The sequence below is a fragment of the Chiloscyllium punctatum genome, chromosome 22 (genome assembly GCF_047496795.1).
Source record: "Chiloscyllium punctatum isolate Juve2018m chromosome 22, sChiPun1.3, whole genome shotgun sequence".
Classification (NCBI taxonomy): Eukaryota; Metazoa; Chordata; class Chondrichthyes; order Orectolobiformes; family Hemiscylliidae; genus Chiloscyllium; species Chiloscyllium punctatum.
In genome coordinates, this window is record NC_092760.1 from 88,774,423 (window position 1) to 88,796,713 (window position 22,291).

At 42.4% G+C, this 22,291-nt stretch overlaps 1 protein-coding gene across 2 annotated transcripts in view; it reads left to right on the forward strand.

Moving 5' to 3' along the window:
- Positions 1–21,826, forward strand: part of LOC140493842 (glutamine-dependent NAD(+) synthetase-like) — a 100,269-nt gene extending 78,443 nt beyond the window's left edge. For both annotated transcript variants that reach the window (XM_072592801.1, XM_072592802.1), the window contains exons 16-21: positions 5,919–6,025; positions 12,044–12,175; positions 12,425–12,494; positions 14,939–15,067; positions 15,841–16,017; positions 19,802–21,826. In XM_072592801.1, coding sequence (XP_072448902.1) covers positions 5,919–6,025; positions 12,044–12,175; positions 12,425–12,494; positions 14,939–15,067; positions 15,841–16,017; positions 19,802–19,864 — 678 coding nt within the window. In that variant the 3' untranslated portion in view covers positions 19,865–21,826. The remainder of the gene's footprint in view (positions 1–5,918; positions 6,026–12,043; positions 12,176–12,424; positions 12,495–14,938; positions 15,068–15,840; positions 16,018–19,801) is intronic.
- The last annotated feature ends 465 nt before the right edge of the window (positions 21,827–22,291 follow it).

Below are 22,291 nucleotides of genomic sequence, written 5' to 3' on the forward strand. Positions count from 1 at the left end.
AGGGGGTTCTAAGTGTCTGTGAGAGAGTGTGTGTGTGTGAGTGAGTATAAAGGGGTCTAAGTCTGTGAGAGGGTGCATGTGTCTCTGCAGGAGTGTGTGTATGTTTGGGAGTGTCTCTGTGTGTGTCTAGTGCAATAGTTGTCACCCTGTAATGTGACGTGAACCCAAGGTCCTGGTTGAGGCCCTCCCTATGGGTACGGAACTTAGCTATCAGCCTCTGCTTGGCCACTTTTCTCTGCATGAGTACCTGCCACATACATGGTGAGAGGTGTCCCCACGTATAATGGTCGTATCCAGGTACTCATGTGACTCAGCCAACGTTGTCTATCGCATACGCTGCAAGCAAGGATGCCCTGAGGCATGGTACATTGGGGAAACCGAGGCTACGGCAACTGACGAATGGGCACCGCACAACAATCAACAGACAGGAGGGTTCCCTCCCAGTCGGAGAACACTTCAGTGGTCCTGGACATTCGACCATCGGGTGACCATCCTCCAAGGTGGACTTCGGGGTGGGCAGCAGCGAAAAGTGGCCAAGCAGAGGCTGATAGCTAAGTTTGGTACCCATAGGGAGGGCCTCAACTGGGACCTTGGGTTCATGTCACACTACAGGTAACAACTATTGCACTATATACACTGACACTGACACACACTCTCTCTCACACACACACACACACACACTCTCTCTCTCTCTCTCTCTCTCTCTCTCTCTCTCTCTCTCTCTCTCTCTCTCTCTCTCTCTCTCTCTCTCTCTCTCTCTCTCTCTCTCTCTCTCTCTCTCCCCCCACACACACACAGACTCTCACACTCCTACAGAGACGCACCCTCTCACAGACTTAGACCCCTTTACACTCTCGCTCTCTCTCACACACACACACACACACACACACACACAGTCACTTAGAATCCCCCACATCTCACATGCACACATACACATTTACGTTTGTGGGGTGAACTTGTACTTGAGAGTTACATTGTACTTTGCTCAAAAATTGCATGAATCCATGTAAGTCTCTGTTAACTCTCTTTTTTAGATTAGAATCAGTCTAAACATTATGGCACAGACAGCACACAGGGAGCTAATACCTTCAACATCTTATCTGCACTGACACCAATTGTTAAAGTTAACCTGAGAATGTAACTTTAAAAAGAGTTTTGTGATTTATATATGAAAGAAGTGAAACTATCATGGTCATTCTAACAGATGAGAGACTCCACAAACAATCAGGGTATTTTTCAATGTAGAATTTCAGTTACACTGTAAACTTTTGCTATAAACTCTGTGTCTTACAAATGTGGACTCCACAACCACCTGATGAAGGAGCGGCGCTCCAAAAGTTATTGGGCTATAATCTGATGTTGTGTGATTTTTAGCTTTGTACACCCCAGTCCAACACCAGCATCTTCAAATCACAACCTAATCAGAGGTCCCTTCCACCACAGTTATACTTTCTCCCACCTTTTTGCATCAGACACAAGATCCAAAAGTTCATTGCATATAACAAACAGACTCAAGGACAACTTCTTCCTTGCTGTTTTCAGACTTTTGAATGGATCTCTTTAATGTTAATGTTGATCGCTCTCTGCACCTTCTCTGGCAGCTGTAACATTGAACCCTGCACTCTGTTCTGTTACCCTGATGTACTTGTATACTGTGACATAAGACAACATAAGACATACAGCACATAAGACAACAGTTTTCACTGTACCTCTGTACACATCACAATTATAAATCAAATCAAATCCAATCTAGACAAGAACTTTCAAAAGCTGATTGGAGGCAGATGTTCGTAGGTAAAGGGACGGCTGGAAAATGGGAAGCCTTCAGAAATGAGATAACAAGAATCCAGAGAAAGTATATTCCTGTCAGGGTGAAAGGGAAGGCTAGTAACTATAGAGAATGCTGGATGACGAAAGAAATTGAGGGTTTGGTTAAGAAAAATAAGGAAGCATATGTCAGGTACAGACAGGATAGATCAAGTGAATCCTTAGAGTATAAAGAAAGTAGGAGTATACTTAAGAGGGAAATCAGGAGGGCAAAAAGGGGACATGAGATAGCACTGGCAAATAGAATTAAGGAGAATCCAAAGGGTTTTTACAAATATATTAAGGACAAAAGGGTAACTAGGGCGAGAATTGGGCCCCTCAAAGATCAGCAAGGCGGCCTTTGTGTGGAGCCACAGAAAATGGGGGAGATACTAAATGAATATTTTGCATCAGTATTTACTCTGGAAAAGGATATGGAAGATATAGACTGTAGGGAAATAGATGGTGACATCTTGCAAAATGTCCAGATTACAGAGGAGGTGGTGCTGGATGCCTTGAAATGGTTAAAGGTGGATAAATCCCCAGGACCTGATCAGGTGTACCCGAGAACTCTGTGGGAAGCGAGAGAAGTGATTGCTGGGCCTCTTGCTGAGATATTTGTATCATCGATAATCACAGGTGAGGTGCTGGAAGGCTGGAGGTTGGCAAACGTGATGTCACTGTTTAAGGGCGGTAAGGACAAGCCAGGGAACTATAGACCGGTGAGCCTGATGTCAGTGGTGGGCAAGTTGTTGGAGGGAATCCTGAGGGACAGGATGTACATGTATTTGGAAAGGCAAGGACTGATTAGGGATAGTCAACATGACTTTGTACGTGGGAAATCATGTCTCACAAACTTGATTGAGTTTTTTGAAGAAGTAACAAAGAAGATTGAGGAGGGCAGAGCAGCAGATGTGATCTATATGGACTTCAGTAAGGTGTTCAAAAAGGTTCCCCATGGGAGACTGATTAGCAAGGTTAGATCTCCTGGAATACAGGGAGAACTAGCCATTTTGATACAGAACTGGCTCAAAGATAGAAGACAGAGGGTGGTGGTGGTGGAGGGTTGTTTTTCAGACTGGAGGCCTGTGACCAGTGGAGTGCCACAAGGATCGGTGCTGGGCCCTCTACTTTTTGTCATTTACATAAATGATTTGGATGTGAGCATAAGAGATACAGTTAGTAAGTTTGCAGATGACACCAAAATTGGAGGTGTAGTGGATAGCGAAGAGGGTTACCTCAGATTACAACAGGATCTGGACCAGATGGGCCAATGGGCTGAGAAGTGGCAGATGGAGTTTAATTCAGATAAATGGGAGGTGCTGCATTTTGGGAAAGCAATTCTTAGCAGGACTTATACATTTAATGGTAAAGTCCTAGGGAGTGTTGCTGAACAAAGATCTTGGAATGCAGGTTCATAGCTCTTTGAAAGTGGAGTCGCAGGTAGATAGGATAGTGAAGGCAGCGTTTGGTATGCTTTCCTTTATTGGACAGAGTATTGAGTACAGGAGTTGGGAGGTCATGTTGCGGCTGTACAGGACATTGGTTAGGCCATTGTTGGAATATTGCGTGCAATTCTGGTCTCCTTCCTATCGGAAAGATGTGAAACTTGAAAGGGTTCAGAAAAGATTTACAAGGATGTTGCCAGGGTTGGAGGATCTGAGCTATAGGGAGAGGCTCTATAGGCTGGGGCTGTTTTCCCTGGAGCGTCGGAGGCTAAGGGGTGACCTTATAGAGGTTTACAAAATTATGAGGGGCATGGATAGGATAAATAGGCAAAGTCTTTTCCCTGGGGTCGGGGAGTCCCGAACTAGAGGCCATAGGTTTAGGGTGAGAGGTGAAAGATATAAAAGAGACCTAAGGGGCAACTGTTTCACACAGAGGGTGGTGTGTGTATGGAATGAGCTGCCAGAGGATGTGGTGGAGGCTGGTACAATTGCAACATTTAAAAGGCATTTGGATGGGTATATGAATAAAGAAGGGTTTGGAGGGATATGGGCTGGGTGCTGGCAGGTGGGACTAGATTAGGGTATCTGTTCAGCATGGACGGGTTGGACCGAAGTGTCTGTTTCCATGCTGTACATCTCTATGATTCTATTCTTTGACCTGAAATATTAACTTTTGTTTCTCTGCAGATGTTTCCAGCTATTAATATTTTTATTTCATATTTCCAGTATCCTCAGTCCTGCTTTTTAATGTGTTTATTGAAATCTAGTTTAAATAGAATTCAAGATCCCCCTCCCCGGCTCCAAATGGAAACAGGCCCTTCGGCCCAACTCATCCACACCACCCCTCTGAGGAGTAACCCACCCACTCCCATTCCCCTATATTTACCCTGGACTAATGCACCTAACCTACACATCCCTGAAAAGTATGGGCAATTTCGCATGGCCAATTCACCTGACCAGTACATCTTTGGATCATGGGAGGAAACTGGAGCACCCAGAGGAAACTCGCGCAGACACTGAGAGAATGTGCAAACTCCACACAGTCGCCCGAGGTGGGAACCAAACCTTGGTCCCTGGTGCTGTGAGGCACTGAGCCACCATGCCGCCCGCTAATTTTCCCTCACTGTCTGCTTTACACAAAAATGTACATCTTTAAGATGAGCCAGCATGTGCCCTGCCAGAGTTAGTGAACACTTTGCACCACTCCTGTAAATGGTTGGACCTGCTGACGTTCCCAGAAGGCAATATTGCATGCGATGTTCAAGTCGGTATGTTTTAGAAAGTGACAATTATAGATGAAAATCATCACATCAGCTCAGGCTGTTTTAATGTTTGTCAAATTGGGATCCTTCTAAGATGATACTTGCAGGAGCTGTATGCTTCAGTGAAAAATAACAAATGGAACAACTATTCCCACTGTTTAATACCACCCTTCCCTGGCTTTAGAGCAGCTGGTTGACTTTAACTGGTTTCCTGATTTCCTTGTTCCTGTTGCTTGACTTTTTAAGCTTCTGCCAAAACATTAGATTGCAGACTTCTTGTCACTTATTGATCCACAAAACTGTGTCTCCTTTGATGCAGTCAGCTTTTATGAACTACCTTATCACTGGTGTACATTACTGCTGAGGTGTATTGTGAGATTATTTTCATGCTCTCTCTTTAAATGTATTGCCTGCACCTGCACCCACTCCGCCCAACCCCATGGGGGTTCACAGCAGATTCAGTTGCGAATATATAACCAAAGAGAGAATTCCATCAGCAATACCACAGTCTCACAGGCAGAATCAAGGAGAGTGAGACGGAAAGTGGAGGAAAGATCTTCATGTCCCTGTGCTGGCACAGATATAACCAGTGGATGTGTGATGTCACCACGCCCTCCAGAATGCCACCTGGATTGACGCACTAGTGGTGGTGAGAAGGGATTGAAAATTAGGCAAAATGAGACGTTTTGGGAGCTCTCTTCCTCTTTCTCCCTGATCCCAGGGAGTCACAGACTAGGGATAGCATACTCCACCATTGGTGAAATCCTGCTATTTCTTTGTGCAACAGAGTTCCAGGATTTAATGTCTGTGTCTGCTTTTCCCAGTGTAGATACACAGCCCCCTGCCATAGGGTCATAGAAGTGTACAGCACATTGGCCCATTGAGTCTGTGCCAGTCAAAAACAACCATCTAACTATTGTAATCCCATTTTCCAGCCCTTTGGCCCATAGCCTTGTGGCATGGCATCACAAGAGTGAGTCACAACAGTTCTGACACAATGAAACTTGTCACCTCAGCCATTGGGCTGTTGGTTTGTTACTGATTGAAGAATTGATGTGAGAGTGGGACATGTGTTAGGGAGATGGCCTAGCGTTGCCATTAATATTGCCAAGCTGAAGTTCGACGCTCTTGCCTGACTGATCACTCATCTGGAGATCATATCTCCCTGACCGTGAGGGACCATCTTTCAAACCACAGCCATTTTACTCCTGAAAGGAGTTGTCTTCGGGCAAAGCTGTTTGCTGCTCTTTAATGATGAGAGGTTGGGCTTTATACTAAATGGAGTTCCCTGTTCTTAAATTTGGGATTTTAATTTTAATATTCGCTGTACTCTTGAGTAAGAAATTTCCAGCATTCAGAGCTTCAGTCATGAATTTTGCTTTCTTGTGTTTGCCTTCTCCAGGCAAGAATTCGCATGGTCATCGCCTATCTCTTTGCTCAGTTATGTTTATGGACTTCTGGAAAACCTGGAAGCTCATTGGTTCTTGGATCAGCCAATGTAGATGAGAGGTGAGCTCACCTGTCCATTTCGCAGAATCATGGCTTTAGTTGTAGTTTTGTCAAAATGACTTGCTTTCTGTGAATTTGTACTTTTTCCTAAGGTGACCAGCAGCTCACTTTAGTTGAGTGTGAACTCCCTGTAGAGTCTCTCTGTAAGTCTCATAAGAGGTCAACTTATCCCACAATTTGCAACTTGCTGCAAATGAAATTATTCAAAATGTACTTGTGGTTGTAAAGGACCTTTTTTAAACCTTGTAAAACACCCCAAAGCACTTCACTGCACCTTCGCCAACAGAGTTTGACGCCGAAGCCATACAAAGAAATACAGGGAAGATGATGAGAAACTTTGCCAATGAGGTAGCTCAAAGGAGCAGAGGGATGCAAGGGCTTGCAGAGCTGGTAGCCTGAGTGGCTGAAGATGTGGTGGAGACTTTGAACCACCTCTCTGGAATCTGAAATGTTTTGAGTTGTCAAAGCTTTATTCCTGTATCTGCAGTGGAAAGACACAGGAGGAAATGTTATAGTTGCTGTATTCTACCAGAGGAAGCTGAAACCCTCCAAACCTAAACAAGCCAAATTTCCTGTGATCACGTCAATTTGAGTTAACTGCAATAAGGACACTAAAATTCAATCATTTGAAAGTTTATTTAATTGTAAAATGTAATCAGTTATCCCATTAACAATTCTAAAGCCACTATGTAACTTATTGACCTACAGTTGTCCCTAATAAAAGGCTTTTGCTCAAAACGTCGATTTTCCTGTTCCTCTGATGCTGCCTGACCTGCTGTGCTTTTCCAGCACCACACTCTCGACTCTAATCTCCAGCAACTGCAATTGTCCCAGACTACTCCCTCCTCTTGGTTCAACACAAGATCCCCTCAGATGGATAGGCCATCCATCTGGAGAGTCCACCTGAGAGATGTCCAGGAATCTCAGTAGATTCTGCATCTTTACTGTCCTTAAATGCTTACCGTGCACCACTTGCAGCTTAATTGTCTATTGATTGGGTACAGTCTGAATTTTCTGTAGCCTACAGATAAGTCCCTTTTTGTGCAGCACTGCCCTGCCCTTGACCCCTCCCACATGAAGCAGCTTTGTTTTGTTTAGTCACATTAGTATTCATTGGCCGCCTATAGCCCTTGGTATTGTCTTGCAGTTCTGATCACCGCACTATCAGAAGGGCCCATGGATGTTTTGGAGAGGGTGCAGAGGAGGTTGACCAGGATGTCATCTGGTCTGGAGGGTTTTACTTGTGAGGAGAGGCTGGGTAAACTCTGTTTTCACTTGAAAGACAGAGGCTGAGGGGCAACCTGAGAGAGCTCTACAAACTTTTGAGAAGTGTAGATAGGGTGGATAGTCAGAGCCATTTTCCCAGGATGGAAAGGTCAACCACCAGAGGGCACAGGTTCAAGGTGAGGGAGGGGGAACATTTTTCACTGAGTGCCTGGAACGCACTGCCAGTGAAGGTGGTGGAAACAGGCACGTTTAACAACGGTTAGGGCCTATCTTGATAGACCTATGAATGGGCGGCGAACAGAGGGATAGAAACCACATATCGGCAATAAGTAGCGAGTCTAAATAAGAATCAGCACAGGCTTGGTGGGCTGAAGGGTCGGTTCCTGTGCTGTATTGTTGTATTTTCTCCTTCCTCATTCACCCTTGGAACATGAGCTACACACACACACACTCCTGCACAGCTCCATTTTAATCCTTTAAATTTTGGTTTGGACCCTTTTCAAACTGAGGTAGAAACTTGTCTCACCAATGGCCCAGTCTAAGGGTGGCTTTTAAACGTACTCTCCAACCCTCTGACTATGTGTCCCAAGCTCCCAGAGATCCTGCCAACCGTGCAGTTTGTTACGGAGAATTGTGAACATTGAGATACTTGGAAGGTTAAAGTTTTTTATTAAAGCTTGGGCAAGGGAGAGATACTGAACCATAACGTCCAACAGTAGCAAGAGTGATGGGAGAATGGGGCTCAGCACAAGTTGGCAATGAGGGCTGGATGACGTCCCCCTTATGGAGATTGGGAGGTGAGATGTAGGCAGAGAACTAAAGGAGTTTGGGGATTTCAGCAGTCATTCAACGGAGGCAGGGGCAGAGACCGAGGTTAACCTAGAGGACGATGACGATGAGGCTGAGCTAGAGTCGAGGTCAGTTATGGGGCAGAGGTATGTAGTAATAATAAACATTCCAAAATAGGAGTAGGCCATTCAGCCCTTTGAGCCTGCTCTGCCATTCACTAATGACATGGCTGATCAACTCAGTCCCAAGTTCCTGCTTTCTCCCCATACCCTTTGATCCCTTTACTCCTAAGAACTATATTAGACTTCTTGACAAAATTCAATGTTTTTGCCTCAACTGCTTTCTGTGGTAGAGAATTCTACTGTCTAATTACTCTCTATGGCTGAAGACATTTCTCCTCATCTCAGCCCTAAAGGGCTTTGCATCCTTAGACTGTGACCCCTCGTTCTGGACTCCCCTACCCTGAAAAAAGACCTTGCCTATTTAAGCTATCCATGCCCTTCATGATTTTATAAACCCCAATAAGGTCACCTCTCAGCCTCCGATGCTCCGGGGAAAACAGCCCCAGCCTATTGAACCCCTCCCAAATTCTCCAACCCTGGCAATATCCTTGTAAATCTTTTCTGAACCCTTTCAAGTTTCACAACATTCTTCTGATTGGAAGGAGACCAGAATTGCATGCAATATTCCAAAAGTGGCCTAACCAATGTCCTGTATAGCCACAACATGACCTCCCAACTCCTATCTGCAATGTTCTGTCCAATAGAGGAAAGTATACCTTCCTATGTTTACCCTGTCCAGTCCTATAAGAATTTTGCCGTTTTCTGAGGTTCCCCTCATTCTTGTAAACTCTTGTGAATATAGTCCAAATTGATTCAATGTCTCTTCATACGTCAGTCCTGCCATCACAGGAACCAGTCTGGTAATATAAGACCCCAGGCTAATTCTTTGGAGACATTGGTTCATATCCCACCATTGAAGGTGGTGAAATTTGAATTCAATAATTTTTTAAAAAGCTGGAATAAAATTAATAACCTGGTTGGGCTTTTAAAAGATAAATCTAATGCCCATTCGGGAAAGAAACAGCCTGATCTAGTCTACATGTGACTCCAGACCTGTTGATTTATTTGTGATTTTTATGTATTTTAATACCATTTTTGTTTGGATTTTGAATTAGTGACACAAAGATTTTCCTGTGTGTCTGAAGGGAATAATAATTAACCTGCTTCAGTAGTCACCAGTGTTTGTTTCAAATAACCATTTGTGAGATCTCGTTTCCAGCAACAATGGGATTTCTTTACCTTGCGGTTTACCTTGGGACTAAGCAGGGTAAAAAATTGTGCCTCAAGTTTTCTGTTAGAATTTCAGGACTAGGTTCTTTTTGTAGGCTGGGGGGTAAAACCCAAAACTATAGAAAGCGACCCTTTCAGTTTTACTTTAAGTCAAACAGGTGATCTCCAGGCTAGATTTCAGTCTACAATTTGCCTCGTGCAGTGCTAATATTAACTGGGATTGTAACACTCTCAAGTGCCCTCTGGGTGTTTAGGGATAGGCAATAAGTACTGCCCTAGCCAGTGATGCCCACATCCCATGGACACCTGACAAAGCAATTGCTGAAATTACAAGTAGTTCTGTTCAGGTGAAAAGTGAGGACTGCAGATGCTGGAGATTAGACTCTAGATTAGAGCGGTGCTGGAAAATCACAACAGGTCAGGCAGCATCTGAGGAGCAGGAAAATCAATGTTTCGGGCAGGAGCCCTTCATCAGGAATGTCAGCCTCACAGGGAGTTAACACCTTCAATACATTATCTGGGCCAACATGACACCAATTGTTAAAGTTCACTTGAATGTAACTTTTTAAAAAAAGTTTTGCGATTTACATGTAAAAGAACTGAAACCAACATGGTCATTCTAAAAGATGAGAGACTTAACAAACAATCCAGTTCTTTTCAATACATAATTTCAGTTACATCACACTGTAAACCTTTGCTATAAATTCTATGTCTTACAACCTTCTTCTCCACAATCATCTGATGAAGGAGCAGTGCTCTGAAAGCTAGTGCTTCCAAATAACCCTGTTGGACTATAACCTGGTGTTGTGATTTTAAAGTTTTGTACACCCCAGTCCAACACCAGCGTCTCCAAATCAGGTCCCAATACAAGCAGCATCGCACAAACACCCTTGGCAAAGGTAGGTTATCAAAATGATTTTATTCTCACATGCTATCTTTCTCCAATCCAGTAGAAAGAAATACTGAAAGAAACAGTCAGCCTCTTATTTCTAAGGGGCAGTATAAAGCTAATTTTCTGTCTAAGTCTTCACTAGCAGCAGAGAGAGAGAGAGATCTGCCTATTAACTCCAACAGCCAGCAAACTGCAAAGTCCCTTGGTTCGGCATGAGTCTGATCCCACCCACCCCTGGCAAATGCTTTTGTTGAATTTAAAACAAAAACCCAAAGCTATTTAGTCTGCTTCGCAGGTGCAGACACCTCGGCACCAGGGTGATAACAGCTCTCTGCAAGAGAAACAGGACAGAACATGTATCTCTTAAAGGCACAGTACTGTCATAGTCTCCTTACTTAAGAATATGGTCACATGAGTACCTCTTCAGAGAAGGTTTACACAACTCCCTCCTGGGATGAGGGCCTGCCTTACGAAGAAACAAACTAGTTAGGCTTTTGCTGATTAGAGTTTAGAAGAATGAAACATTTTAAGATCCTGTGGGACTCAGCTGGGTAGATGCTGAGAGGATGTTTCCCCTTGAGTTTAAAAATTAGCCATGATGTGGAGGTGCTGGTGTTGGACTGGGGTGGACAAGGTCACATGACACCAGGTGATAGTCCAACAGGTTTATTTGAAATCACAAGCTTTCAGAGCATTGTCCCTTCATGTGATGAAGGAGCAGCACTTTGAAAGCTTGTGATTTCAAATAAAACTGGGCACTAACCTGGTGTCGCTATCAAGTTTTGAGATGAGGAAAGTTTTTTTTTGTTTTAAATCCAATTGTTATTAATCTCTGGAATAGTCTTCCCTTGTGAGTGGTGGAAGGAGGCTCGTTGCAACTTGGCCTCAAATTTATTTGAAGTTTTTATTGGATGAGGATTATGGGGAGATAGACAGGAAAGTGGAGTTGACGACATTTCAGTCAGATTAGCCATGATCTTGTTGAAGGGCAGAACATGCTCAACTGGCTGAAAGGCCTCCTCCTAACTCGTGTGTTCTGGTATTTATTTGTTAAACATTTAAAATAATTAATATAGTGCTTCCCAAATTTTTTCCCACTCTGCCCAATTTCAAGATTGAGAATTGTCATGACCCCCCCGAGTAAGGAATGAGAGATGAGGTAGGTGGGTGACTGAGTGTGCGGGGCCTTGTTATCGTGGGAACATGCCTGTTATAATTCGGTCAGAGACCTATGACAGTCGCTGCTGCCTCTGAGCTCATGACTCCACATGGGAAACTCTGAATTAATAAAACCTAACTGAACATTTAAAAACTCAAAGTGACGGTTTATTTAAACACCGATTGTTCTTGCGGTTAAGCAATTGAGTGATGTACTGGTGAAGTTTCATACGGTGCTGGAGTAAAACTGCCTCGAATGGGATGATTAATAACACAGTTAGTTAATGCAAACCTGTCAATGTGGGCTCGAAAGTTAGAGGCTGGAATTAGTCACAGCATTAGCTACATCTGCAACCAAACTCTCTTTTTAATTAGTCCTAACACACACTGCAACTAAAGCATTTCCTCTTGGCATTTGGACAAGGAAAAGCTGCCTCTTTGAGCAGTCATGACAACAAATCTGGTGCATGCTGAATATGAATAAACATGTGGCTGGAAATCCAAACATAAAACTTCAGTCACTCCCTCCCGACTCAGGGGAGGTTTGGAGATGGCCAGGGTCCTTAAACATGTCTTGTAAAGAGGTCTTTCCTGTGTTTGAATTTGTCTTGGTGACAGAGTTCCTAACCGGAGGAAACGGATTATTATTTTCATTTTCAGCCTTTGCGGATACCTGACCAAATACGATTGCTCCAGTGCTGACATCAACCCAATTGGTGGCATCAGTAAGACCGATTTAAGGAGTTTTATACAGTACTGTATCGAAAACTTCCAACTCACCGCACTGAGAAGGTAAGTTGATGCAAGAGTTTCAGTTCCTGTTTACGTTTGGAACAGAAACGGAAGAGCTGGAGAAACTCAGCAGGTCTAGCAGATCCTGTAGAGGGAAAGCAGAGTTGATGGTTATTGGACCCAAAACATTCTCCAGAACAGAAATCTAGATTAAGGCTGCTTCAGGTCTAAGGAAGTGACGTGAGAGATGTTTTGATTCTTGTGCAGTTGATTTAATATTGAGGAATCACTTGTGTTGTCCTGTTGCAGCATTATGTCTGCGCCACCAACAGCTGAACTGGAGCCACTTTCAGAGGGACAGACATCTCAAACTGATGAGGTACTTCTTACTAATTTTAAGATTTCTGACTTGTTTTGTAATTCGCTGTTGCCTTGACTTTAGTGAAACAACATGAAATTTTATTCCAACCAGAGAGTGTGAGCAACACAGCAACTGCAATATCATAGAATAATCCATTACACAAAGGGGCCATTTGGCCCACTGCGCCATGCTGGCCCTTTGTAAGAGCTATCTGTTGAGTCTTATTCCCCTCCGCTTGATTGACTTAATTGAAACATCACTGTTATCTATATCAATGATTTGGATGAGAATGTACAAGGCATGACTAGTTTGTTTGCAGATAACAGTCAAAAAGGAGGAAAAGTGGACAGTGAGAAAGGTTGTCAGAAATTATAGCAGGACCTTGATCAGCTGGGGATGTGGGCTGAGAAATGGCAAATGGGGTTTAATATGGATAAGTGTGAGGTCTTGCATTTTGGAAAGTCAAATCAAGTTTTGTGGTGAATGGTAGGCCCTTAAGGAGTGTAGTGGAACAGAGGGACCTTGGAGTTCAGGTTCTCTGAAAGTGGAGTCACAGGTAGACAGGGCAGTGAAGAAGCCTTTTGGCACACTGGCTTTCATTAGTCAGGGCAATGAGTAAAGAAATTGGGAGTTATACAGACGTTGGTGAGGCCGCACTTGGAGTAAGAGTGCAGAAGAAATTTACAAGGATGTTGCCAGGACTCAACGGTCTGAGTTATAGGGTGAGGTTGGATAAGCTAGGACTTTTTTCTTCAGAGCTTAGGAGATTGAGTGGGGGGAATCTTAGAGGTGCATAAGATCATGAGAGGCATGGATATGGTGAATGCACTCATTCTTTTTCCCAGGATTGGGGAATCAAGGACTAAAAGGTATTAGTTACACAGATGGTGGTATGGACATGGAATGAGCTGCCAGTGGAAGTGGTTGAGGCGGGTACATTAACAACATTTAAAAGGTATTTGGACAAATACATGGATAGGAAAGGTTTAGAAAGATATAGACCGAGTGCGGGAAAACGGGGTTAGCATGGATGGACATTTTGGTCGGCATGGACCAGTTTGGACCAAAGGGCCTGTTTCCATGCAGTAGGACTCTAAGACTCTATCCTCAGGGATCTGAACAGAGTGGGTTTTGAGAGGATCTCTCCTCTTGTGGGAGGAGTCTAGAGCTGCTGCAAAATAAGAGGTGGCCCAGTTTAGACAGATGTGGAGAGGTTTTGTTTTCTCGGAGATCATGAATCTATGGAACTGTTACTGTCTCAAAATCTGTTGCAGGCAGAATCTTTTGAATATTTTAAGGCAGAGCTGGATTATTTCTTGGTACGTGTGAAGTTGAAAGTTGATGGACAGGAAAGGCTATAATCCAATCAGCTGTGACTTTTTTTTTGAGTGATAGAGCTGGCTTCAGGAGCTGAGAGATCTACTCCTGCTCTGGATTTGTCTGTTCCCACAGCCCTGTAAGTGTTGTGGTTGTCTAAAATTTGGTATTTTGCATTGTTCTTAATGAGTGCAGGAAGATTCAACAACTTGAATCTTTTCAACAATAATTTTAAGACCAGTTGGATTCCATTTCAATGTGATACATAGGCTTCCTTTAGGAAGTCACTGTTGTATCTGTTTCCATCAGCCTCGACAGCTCATTACAGGTAACCGAAACTTGCTGTTGAGTTTTCTTTTCATTTCACGCTTTGGATTCCTTTAAACTTTATGCCACTTCAAACAGTTTACCCTTATTTACTCTATCAAGACCCTTTGTCATTTTGCATACCTCTACCAAATATCCTCTCTCTGCCCCGGACTCTCTCCTTTCTCCCATAACTGAAGTTTTTGATCCCAGTGCCTCCAAAACTGGCAAACCTCAGTGTTGCCCACAGCCTTGGTATTCTTCCTAAAATATGGTACCTAGAATTGGATATAAAATTCCAGCTGGGACTGACCAGAGTTTGATAAAGATTTAGCATAATTTATTTTTTTTTCTCTCTCTGTACTAATTGGATCTTGAATGATTTATCTTGTCCAGCTTTGTCAGTATGTCTTGGTTTTTGTTCGTCTATATACCTCGTCTTTATGTTTATAAGCAATATTACTGATTACATAAAGGCTGCAATGAATATGCTCATTGAAGCTCTGAGCATCAGAATGTTTAATTCATTAAAAGACTTATCCGACAGTTTACAATTAGAGTTGTGTAGCAGCACAGGACTTGATTATTGCTGTCACACTGGTGAAGATTTTCATCTTTTACTTAACAGGACTAATTTCAAATGATCACAACCATATAAGCTTCTGCGCAAGGGAGGAAAAAAGGCTACACTCCTTTGGTATAAGTTATCGTGATAGTGTAAAATTTGGCATTTTGCATCATTCCTATTAAGTGCAGGAAGATTTGGCAACTTGAATCTTTTCAACAATAATCTAAGATGAGTTGGATTCCATTTCAATGTAACATTCATTTCTGTACAGGCTGATATGGGGATGACCTACACGGAACTGTCTGTCTTTGGGAAGCTAAGAAAGATTGCAAAGTGTGGCCCTTACAGTATGTTCTGCAAATTGCTCTACATGTGGAAAAGTATCTGTACCCCAAGGCAGGTAATATAATAGTAGGTTTGCAATATGTTAATTAGAAATAAAAAATAACCAGGAAATGTTTTGAGTAAAGTCTGCACTATATTCATCAAACCAATAGTTGTGTGTTTAATAAAACAAAGAACTGCAAATGTTGGCGATATGAAACACAAGAGCAAAAATTGCCAGAAAATCTCAGTAAGTCTGGTAGAACCTGTGGAGAGAAAATAGATTTTGTGCTTTGAGGTCAGTGACCTTTCTTTCGAATGGAACATTTTTATTTTCTTTGGTAATGTGTAATACGACCAAATCTTCTGTCTTACACATTCCATTTTATCTAAATGTATGTGTGAAGTTGACTGCAATTATCTTTCAGAATTATTTTCTGAATTAGTCAGACGATATTTATACAGAAGCTGACAGTTATTTAGACTTGGATGATTAATGCTGCATAATATCCCCAAATAAATTTGAAAAATGTGTTGAGAAATCCCAGTCTTTTATCTGTCCAACTAAAATTATGTTAGATAAAACTTTGACTGTACCTTTCTAAGAATTCAGTTTGGAGCTGTAAATCCAGCATTTCGCACAATTGTCTGACTGAACTGAAAATCTATTATTTATTGACTTGAAGCTGTTGAGTCAGCTTGGGATTTAACAGACCTTGACCAAATGTAAATAGGTTTTCTCTGTAAAGTCAATCCACACACGATTGTTAAACTGAACCCAAACGTGAAAGAGCACTGAAGAGAATATCATTCACTTGAAGTGAATTTTCATTTCTGATTCATCTCAAGGTGGCTGAGAAAGTGAAACATTTCTTCCAAATGTACTCGATTAACCGGCACAAGATGACGACACTGACCCCTGCGTACCATGCAGAAAATTATAGTCCTGACGACAATCGGTTTGATCTTCGACCATTCCTGTACAATGCTCGTTGGTCTTGGCAGTTCAAGTGTATTGATAACCAGGTAAGGCTTAAGGATCCAGTGGCCTGCAATCTAGGTGGAAAATCCAAGTTATTTGGTTTGGTACTTGGACTATTTTGATTTATTATTTATTCATTCGTGGCTAGGCCAGCATTTATTGCCCATCCCTAATTGTCCAGAGGGCCCCTCAGAGCTAATCACATTGCTGTGGGTCTGGAGTCACGTCTAGGCCAGACCAAGTCAGGATAGCAGTTTCCTTCCCTAAAGAGTATTAGTGAACCAGATGTGTTTTTCTGACAATGGATTCATGATCTTCCTTAGACTCTTCAATTCAATATAAAACTGAAATTCTGCCCTGGTGGGATACAAACTTGGGTCCCCAGACCATTCTGAGTCCAGCAGTAATACCACTAAGCCATCGCCTCCCTGACGTTGGCTGCTGTATGAATGAGAAATTTTTGATTGAAGCGAGACTTTTGTTAATTTAAAACTATTGACCCATGAGATGAGGAGTTAGATCACAGACCAACTGTGATATCATTTGAGCTGTCTATTCAGGGGGCTAAATGGCCTCTTTGTGCATCAACATTGTTACGGAATGAAATGTGACAAATGATGGCACTGCAGGCAAAACAACATCATTGGCAGCATGACTGAAAAAACACAACTGAAATAATTTGCCAATTAACTAACAATTAATTGTTGTGGTTCTGTTCGCCGAGCTGGGAATTTGTGTTGCAGACATTTCGTCCCCTGTCTAGGTGACATACTCAGTGCTTGGGAGCCTCCTGTGAAGCGCGTCTGTGCTGTTTCCTCCGGCATTTACAGTGGTTTGTCTCTGCCGCTTCTGGTTGTCAGTTCCAGCTGTCCGCTGCAGTGGTCGGTATATTGGGTCCAGGTCGATGTACTTATAGATTTGAATCAGTGGATGAGTGCCATGCCTCTAGGAATTCCCTGGCTGTTCTCTGTTTGGCTTGTCCTATAATAGTAGCGTTGTCCCAGTTGAATTCATGTTGCTTGTCATCTGTGTGTGGCTACTAAGGATAGCTGGTCGTGTCGTTTCGTGGCTAGTTGGTGTTCATGGATGTGGATCGTTAGCTGTCTTCCTGTTTGTCCTATGTAGTGTTTTGTGCAGTCCTTGCATGGGATTTTGTACACTACATTGGTTTTGCTCAGGCTGAGTATTGGGTCCTTTGTCCTGGTGAGTTGTTGGCTGAGGTGTGGCTGTTGGTTTGTGTGCTGTTATGAGTCCTAGTGGTCGCAGTAGTCTGGCTGAGTGTTCAGAAATGTTTTTGATGTATGGTAGTGTGGCTAGTCCTTTGGGTTGTGGCATATCCTCGTTCCATTGTCTTTCCCTTAGGCATTTGTTGATGAAATTGCGGGAGTATCCGTTTTTGGCGAATACATTATATAAGTGGTGTTCTTCCTCATTTTTGCAGTTCTGGTGTGCTGCAGTGTGTTGTGGCCCTTTTTTTGAACAGTGTCTTGATGCAACTTCTTTTGTGTGTGTTGAGGTGGTTGCTCTCGTAGTTCAGGACTTGGTCTGTGTGCGCCGCTTTCCTGTATACCTTTGTGGTGAATTCTCTGTTTGTTGTTCTCTGTACCATCACGTCTAGGAATGGGAGTTGGTTGTCCTTTTCTTTCTGTGTTCCTGTGAGTGTGGTATTGATGATTCGGTGTGTGTTCTCTCCTTTCTGTGGTTTTAATGATTACAAAGGTGTCATCCACATATCTGACCCAGAGTTTGGGTTGAATTTGCGGCAAGACTGTTTGTTCTAACCTTTGCATTACCGCTTCTGCTATGAGTCCAGAGATGGGTGAGCCCATTTGATATGAACAAATCAACGGCACACCTATTTCTGAACACCCAGCATTTGTACACTACAAAACCAATGTAGTGTACAAAATCCCATGCAAAGGCTGCACAAAACACTACATAGGACGAACAGGAAGTCAGCTAATGATCCGCATCCATGAACACCAACTAGCCACGAAACGACACGACCAGCTATCCTTAGTAGCCACACACTCCGATGACAAGCGACAGGAGTTTGACTGGGACAACACTACTATTATAGGACAAGCCAAACAGAACAGCTAGGGAATTCCTAGAGGCATGGCACTCATCCACAGATTCAATCAATAAGCACATCGACCTGGACCCAATATACTGGCCACTGCAGCGGACAGCTGGAACTGACAACCGGAAGGCGGCAGATTCAAACCACTACAAATGCCGGAGGAAAGATCATAGAAGTGCTTCACAGGAGGCTCCCAAGCACTGAGGATGTCACCTAGACAGGGGACGAAACGTCTGCAACACAAATTCACAGCTCGGCGAACAGAACCACAACAACGAGCACCCAAATCTTCTCCCAAACTTTTAACAATTAATTAATAGATAGGAAAGGCTGGATGATGTAATGGGTTCTAGTCCTGGGATATAGCCATTGCAGAACCGCAGCTTGTCTTAGGTGGAGAGTCTGCTCCATTTGTTACCTGATTCTCTGTTTTGCATTCTTGATCCTGTCTTGTGGTGGAGAGAGAGAGAGAGGTTGCACATTACTATTCCAGCCGCAGTGGTCAGATGAGTTTGATGTTCGGCTGCCTTGGCTCAAACTTCACCTTCAACTCAATGCTGAAAACGTTCTCTTTCACTTAGGCTATCTTTCCTTGTACTTGTACCTTTCTTGGTGAACAATTTAATTTTAAAGTTGGAGCAAGTTACTGTAGATGCTGGAATCTGTGCTGAAAACAACAAATGCTGGAGATCACAGTGGGTTGGACAGCATCCATGGAGAGTGAGAGCACGCTAACATTTCAAATCTGGATGACTGTTCATTAGGTTATGCTTAATTTTAAAGATTTATTAATGAGATGTGGGCATCACTGGTTGGTCAGTACAATTGTCCATCCCTAGTTAGCCTTCAGGATGTGGTGGTGAGCTACCTTCTAAAACCGCTGCAGTCCATATGCGTAGCTAGATCCATAAGTGCCAATGAGTACTCCTTTCTATTTAAGTTTGAGTTTTATTGAACCTGCAATAGTCTAATGCATTAATTTCGCAAGGTGAAGATAAAGTTGATCCACTGATTTGACTGTGGTCCTAGGTCAGTCATCTCCAATTAAAATAGTTTATTATTGGTACTTCTATATTTAAAAAAAAGTGTCCTTCTGTACTAGTTTCAGTGCCATGTTGTGAAACATCTACAGGTTTCACTATACACTGATTCTCTTCCAACTCTTATTCTGCATCATGTATATTTGTAGCTGGTCTTTGTAAATGTCTTTTCACATTTCCAGTACAGGCGACACACTGATTTCAGCAACTTCAAATTCCCCACTTCCATCCCATCACAAACCATCCATTGAAGTGTCATCCACTTGCACCACCAGTACAATGGGAATATTGTAAACCTGTGTAGTATTTGGCTGAAACTAACTGGTGTACTGTTTAATATTTCACAAAATAAAATACTTCACTTACCTTGATTCCCCCCCAATTCTGTACATCACAACAAATGTGCAGTCTCGTGAGCTAACCTCACATGATCACAGAAGTTTTAAGGCACAGAAGGAGGCCATTTGGCCTATTGTGCCTGAACTGGCTCATTACCTATCGTGCCAAATAACACACATTTAATCTGTTTTTTCCACATACCTTTGCAAGTGGTCTCCTTGTCAATTATGATTCTTTTAAATGTAACAGTTTTGATTTACACTATGCATCCCCTATCTTAGTCTTGTCTATTTAAAGTGCTTTTGTTGATTAAGTTATGAAAGTCCTTCATTATTGTTTTGTTTTTCTTTCTCTTTTTTTTTCAAGGTTTCAAAACTCGAGAGCAATCAAGAAAGTTCCAACGATGGTGTTTGTGACGAGCTTGACTGAATCTTACAACTCAGTGTTGAGCACAATTGCCAGCAATGGACTGAGAGCAACGTGTTCCCACAGAATCAAACCGCAGACTTTGTTGTAGCTGTATAGCAATAAAGCCTAATAGTCCCAGTGAAAACCCTTTCCATTCTTGTTAAATAATACTCCTGTTCAACATCTTTGGAACACGAGAAAGCCATTCAGCCCATTGAGCCTTTCTTGCCATTCTAGACCATGATATCTACCTCAATATCACTTTCCAATGCCATCTCCCTTTCACATCATTATCTTCCAGAAGCGTATTCATTTTATGTCTTCAACAGTATCAATGACTGAGCTTCCAAAGCCCTTTGGAGTAGAGCATTCCAAAGATTCACCACTCTGAGTGAAGCAATTTCTGCTCATCTTGATTTTTAAATTGCCAACTGGGCAGTACAGTGGCTCAGTGGTTAGCGTGGTTGCCTCATGGGACCGGAGTTTGATTCCAGCCTCTGGTGACTGTCTGTGTGGAGTTTGCATGTTCCCCCGCCCCAGCCCATGGCTATGCAGGTTTCCGCTGGATGCTCAGGTTTCCTCCCACGGTCTAAGGATATGTGGATTGGCCATAGTAAAATTGCCCCGTAGCATCCAGGGATGTGCAGGCTAGGTAGATTAGTCATGGGAAATGCAGGGTGACAGGGATAGGTTGGGTTGCTCTTCCAAGGATTGGTATGGATTTTATGGGCCAAATGGTCTCTTTCCACATTGTATGGATTCTGTGATACCCCTCATCCTGAAATTGCACCCCATTGTCTGAGAGCCACCAACCAGGGGAAATATATTATTTCTCCACCTGGTTATGCTCTGTAAGGACATTAAAAGTTTCAATTAGTTACCTATCATTCTTTGCAACTCTAGAGAATACAGTGCCAGTTTCTTCACATCTTGCCTCATAAGCAGTCCAAGTATCCAGTGAATTAATCTGGTGAACGACCTTTCCACTCCCTCTATGGGAATTACTATACCCCCTTAACTAAGGTGACTAAAGCTACATGCTTTCACAACAGCAACATTAACTGCATTTAAATAGCATCTTTTAACATAGTACACATCTCGACAGATTGTACAGTTTCGAAGAGTGTGGTGCTGGAAAAGAACAGCCAGTCAGGCACATCCGAGGAGCTGCCTGACAGACCAGCTGTGCTTTTCCAGCATCACACTCTTTGACTCTGATCTCTAGTATCTGCAGTCCTCACTTTCTCCTAGATTTTATAGTTCAACAAGTTGAGACCAAGCTAATGAAGGACATAATGAAATAGGTGAACAAAGTTTGGTCGAAATAAGTTTTAAATCGAGAATAGGAGAGAGACGGCTTTGGAAGGGAATTTCATCATTATTAGCAATTACAGAAAGAGATTTTAGATTCATAGCACAGATTTCACAATAAAATGATGGCACTTAATTAGGAAGGAACTTGGCCTTTATGAACATTATGAAATGATCATCAGATGGATAGTTAAACTGAAGTATTTTACTGTGGAATACAAATTGATAAATGGAAACTTCAAAAAAGAATCTTCACAACTCTTCAAATGTATGAATATAGGAGAAAGTGAGGACTGCAGATGCTGGAAATTAGTCAAAAAGTGTGGTGTTGTAAAAGCACATCCAGTCAAGCAGCATCTAAGGAACAGGAGAGTTGACGTTTTGAGCATAAGCTTTACATCAGGAATGTGGCCACATTCCTGATGAAGAGCTTCTGCTGGACTCTTCTGCTCCTCTGATGCTGCCTGACTGGCTGTGCTTTTTCAGCACCTCACTTTTTGAAATGTGTGAATGTGTCTGCTTCAGCTGTTCAAGGCTAAATCCAAAAACTGTAAAAAGTGTAAACTGAGTGTAATATTGTCAATGTTGTAAGATTGCCAGATACTCTTCATTGCATTGAATCTAATTGAATTGTAAAATAGAATGATGTTTTTAAAGTCATCAATCTCATTACTCTAAGATCTGTATTGCCTTATTCAAAATCTTTGCTATCCCTCACGATTGTTTTACAGACATTAACATTGGGTGGAGGGGTTGAAGAGACGTTATGTGGGTGTGAAGTTACTAGTTATCAATATTGATTTGAGAGAACATTGTTACAACATGGCAGTGGACCCCTCTGTTAATTAAACCAGAAAAGCTCACCTCTCCTCGTAATCTGTTAAAGTATGAGTGACAGAGAACTCCCAAATTCTATGATTTAAAGAAAATAATATCAGTTTATTCTTCAACTCTAAAAGTGAACATTAAACAACAATTATTCCCACCTCTAAGCCTCCCTTTCTCTTAACTGTTTATTACCTGCCTCCATCTCTATAACAATGTGCTGTTCCAATACAACACTTATTAAAATTACATCAAATTAATTTCAAAACCACACAGCAGCTGTTGTCTTAGATGTCTTCTGGCTAAAGGTCT